General features: G+C 31.8%; 1 protein-coding gene across 1 annotated transcript; it reads right to left on the bottom strand.

Annotated features, from left to right (window-relative positions):
* Positions 1-451: 451 nt before the first annotated feature.
* LOC112012012 (transcription factor MUTE) lies at positions 452-3,196 on the bottom strand. Its single transcript, XM_024044370.2, has 3 exons — positions 3,029-3,196; positions 2,538-2,930; positions 452-706 (listed from the first exon to the last, which is right to left on the bottom strand). Exons 1-3 carry the CDS (start codon positions 3,122-3,124, stop codon positions 614-616), a joined length of 582 nt encoding a protein of 193 aa, XP_023900138.1. The 5' UTR covers positions 3,125-3,196; the 3' UTR covers positions 452-613.
* Positions 3,197-4,213: the final 1,017 nt, after the last annotated feature.

Consider the following 4,213-nt stretch of genomic DNA (forward strand, 5'->3'; position numbering starts at 1 on the left):
ATATTGATAATGTGACCAATTAAATATGAAACATTGACTAGAAATCCTTAGTTTAGTTACCCTAAAAACTCCAAAAGATGTCAATATATGGTGGGTTTTCATATCTTATTCCAACATATATATAAAAGAGAAGCAAAGAGAGTATGTCAAACATTTCTCAGACCAAGTGATACTATATATATTGACATGCTACAGTAAAGAATGTATGAAAATCACTCGTCTAATTCATGGGAGATGGGTGAGTGTGATATGTACGTGTAAGTGTAACATGTCAACTCGACAGCCACCTATATATTTTGTAACCAAATATGTAGTATATTCAAGCATTTCTGAGACCAATATATATATGACCCAAACTTTTATTCAACTTAAAGAAGTTTTAGACTTTGATTATTACTATCCTAGCTTCACTCAAGGTCAAATAAAGTTGCACATATGGAAGATGGAATCATAATGTAGCTTTTTCATTTTGCTCAATAATTATTCAACTATTCCAGTCCATATATATATGTATATGAACAAAAATTTTTAAGCTTGAGAAATGATCAAAGGGTTCCATTTGTTATGCATACAATTTTAACAGACCCTAAGAGTTGATCTCTGGATCAACAAACTAAAACTCGTTAGCATAGATGGTCTCTGAGCAGAAACTTCTTTGAACTTCAATAGCTAGTTCCTCCACACTCAGCTGACATTCAAGCCCTATCTGTAACAGTGAATGAGAAATCCATAAATAAGCAAGGTTTATGATAATTTTGCAAGTTCATAATTTACTAATAGCAAATTCAATATCAAATATTGAATAAAATGCAATTATTCTCTATGTCACTAAATTTGGGGTATGAAGGGGAATCTCTATGTGTGTTTTGTAGAAGATTCAAGGAGAGTAGGGATTGTTTGTTCTTTGAGTGTTCTTTTTCAAAGAGACTTGTGTTTAATAACATTGCAGAGGTATTCCTAGAAGAAAGTTATCTTGCAATGGGATGTGAATTCCTTAAGAGGAAGAAATTAATATGATATCAGTAATTTGGAGGGTGGCTTGGGTTGCTTTGTTTTCCATGTATGCATGATTGCAAAGAAATGCTCAAATCTACAAGGATGTTATTAGGACTGAAGAAATCATACTTCAAGCTATTAAATGGGGAGCAAAAGCAAGGGTTGAGTGCGGTAAAAAAATAAAATCAAAATTTGGTGTGGCTTGTTGGGGATTTCCTGTTCATTTTTAAAGATTGTAAAGGGTAGTACATAGATAGTAATAGCAGAGTTGCTCTTGGTATATATATTGGTCTTTGCAGGTGTAAGTAATTGCTCATGTATTGTGTTCGTGATCAATAACATCTTGCCTATTCATAAAAAGAAAAGAAAAGAAAGAAGAGGTTAAATCATGTATTTGGTTCTCAAACATTTGACCTTTATTTCAAAATTATCTTTATATTTTAAAATGCTTCACTTTAATCTTTATAATTTTAAATTTGTTTCAATAACATCTTTATTATCATTTGATGAATGAAAAATATTGGTGTGGTAAATGAAATTCATGACATGTCATAAGCTCCACATTATCAAAGTGGTCTTAGTTGCATGAATTTCATTTGTTTTATTTGTATTTTTAATCCTATGATATAAAATAAATTTTTTGAAACATTTTACGTATAAAGATGATTTTGGGACAAATGTTAAAAGTCAATGACCAAATATATAATTAAACCATAACCAAACAAAAAAAAAAAATGGTTGCATCAAATTCACTTAAGCCCATCCAAATTTATGAATGCTACTACAATGTTAAGTACTCATCTAAATCCGAAAACAACAAATTAAACCCTGAAGTTTAAAAATAAATAAATAAATCTCAATTCATTTAAGTATAATAACATTGTACTTGGAATTTAATATAAACTAAAATCTTAGTTTGTTACTATTCAAACTATAAGATTTAATTTGTTCATTTGTTTATTTTAGTGTTTTTAATTTGTTAAGATACTCCTAATTTATAGGGTTTCAAATATATTTCTTTCCATTTATTTTTTATTAGGGTAAATTAGCTGCATGCCCTAACACTGCCTGTGGGTGCTATATGAGACATGCCTAGCTCATCCGATGGGTGTCAAGCAGGCAATGAATAACTTATATTTAAGTGTGCCATGTATGTCGTATATATACATGAAGCATATTCCTTAAGCGAAAGATACTGGGTCCAAATCCAATAGACTATGCCTGCAATATGGAAATAATAGAAGCACAAGAATGTGAAATGATATCTCCCTCCAAAAGTTCTCACCAAATTCTAGACAATATAATTGGAGTTTTAAAACAATTAATTGGATGCAATAGAGAATATGATTTCTAAAAGAATAGAATAACAAGAAAAAATACATGTGATCATGAATTCATGATTGGTTGTTGTTTGTTTGTCATCTAGAATAGTTTTTTCAATTGCCCCTAATAATCATCTTAAAATTGCTTACTTTGTCGTAGATGATGTTTAACCAGATAGATTAATCTAGAATAAAAAGTAGATTTATATGTTGATATACCTTAATGACAAAGGAGTATAGAGCAGCATCCTCCATGCTACTGATATTGAGATGAAGAACTTCGAATTGAAGCCTTTCCAACACACTGATTATCTTCAAGATTTGACCAGGTATTCTCTTTGAGATAATTTTCAAAACCACATTCGATCCTGAAATCTTTGCTTCAACATCTGCAACTGGAGAGTTGCAACTTGCTCCTAGTTCCTTAACATGTTCAAACCCAATAAAGGGGCAATCAAGTTGAGGAGGAGTTAGCTGTAGTAGTGGCTTAGGACTAGGAGCAGGGCTAGGGCTTAGACTCTTCCTTCTTTTCTTGGATTCCAAAGATTGAAGAACTTGGTGCAACTCCTTGATAAATTCTATCACACCCCCTATTATAGATGCTTGATCTCCCTACAAAAATTCATCATGGAATAACAAAAACCCTAATTAGAAACCATATGTACATATATAGATACATAGAGAGAGAGAATCGAGGAAGAGAGGATTACCCTTTTGATATAAAAGCATGGGGTTAAAGAGCGTAGAACTTTGAGGTGCTCATTCATCTGTCTTCTTCTGTTTCTCTCCACAGCTATGTGAGACATGTTAATGCTTTCTTTCTCTATGTCCAGCCCGCGGCTTTCTTCAAGGCTCAATATAGTGCAGTCTACCCTATTTATAAGATACAATGCACGAGCTAGAAACTACTCCTAAAGTTCATATTAAATGCTATATGTTGGACTCCCGTGAGGATATGTATATATTTTTACTTCTCTCTTTCTCTCTCTTTTTCATATATTACGCGTCTCACGTTTATTATCTTGGTCAATTACGTGCCTGGTGTGAGTTAAAAGGAGGGTAGTTTCTGTCATCTTTCCCATGCACATTTATCTACTTCTTTCATTCATTCAATCATGCATGCCATATGCAACCTCTTCATCACTCAATCACTTCGCTTGTTATCTAGCCTTTTATTTTTTTACCCAAATCCTTGTGGGTTTCAAAGTTGTACTGGTTTTTCTTTAGATATGTTTGCCATATTTCTGTCAAACGCTTCTTTTTGATAAGCTAGCTAGCTGTCGTGATATGAGCAAAAAAATTAACGTACGTGGTGGTCCTTGGCAATGAGACTTCTACAGTAGATCGATGAGACTATAAACATATATGGAAATAATTTTGTAGGAAATTGAAAATAAACACAAAGTCTTTAATACAGTAGCATATGTAGGTCACATTTTACACCTTACAGCATTTAAGTTTTTTAGTAGCCTGCATGTATATAGGAACATGGCATGGTGTTTTGATTTGATTTGATTTATTTTATTTTACTTTAAGAATGCTTTTTCATGCCATATTTTTAAGTTATAGGAACTTATTTTGGATGGTGTTACATATTTTGCGTATATTTCTTATTTGGATGGTATATTACCTATTAATTTTAATCTACCATTTACCCTACGTATAAGTATTAATTTTAAGAGTAGTGTTTATTACATATACTTTAATTCATAGAGTTTTTCTCTCAAAAAAAAAAAAAAAAATTCATAGAGTTTTGTACACATCCCAAAACAATAGAATCCATGATTGGAAGTCACAACTTTAAAGTTTGAAATTGTGACTTGAAGTCATGAGTTCTACTACATAGAGGTATGTGTGCAAAACTCTATAGATTGACTTGCGTGCAACAACATTTA

The sequence above is a fragment of the Quercus suber genome, unplaced genomic scaffold (genome assembly GCF_002906115.3).
Source record: "Quercus suber isolate HL8 unplaced genomic scaffold, Cork oak 2.0 scaffold_130, whole genome shotgun sequence".
Classification (NCBI taxonomy): Eukaryota; Viridiplantae; Streptophyta; class Magnoliopsida; order Fagales; family Fagaceae; genus Quercus; species Quercus suber.

Coding starts and splice junctions, on each gene's coding strand:
- LOC112012012 (XM_024044370.2), bottom strand. CDS start 3,124: ATGTCTCACATAGCTGTGGAGAGAAACAGAAGAAGACAGATGAATGAG. Junction 2,931..3,028: donor CATGCTTTTATATCAAAAGG/GTAATCCTCTCT, acceptor GAATTTTTGTAG/GGAGATCAAGCATCTATAAT. Junction 707..2,537: donor TATACTCCTTTGTCATTAAG/GTATATCAACAT, acceptor TCACTGTTACAG/ATAGGGCTTGAATGTCAGCT.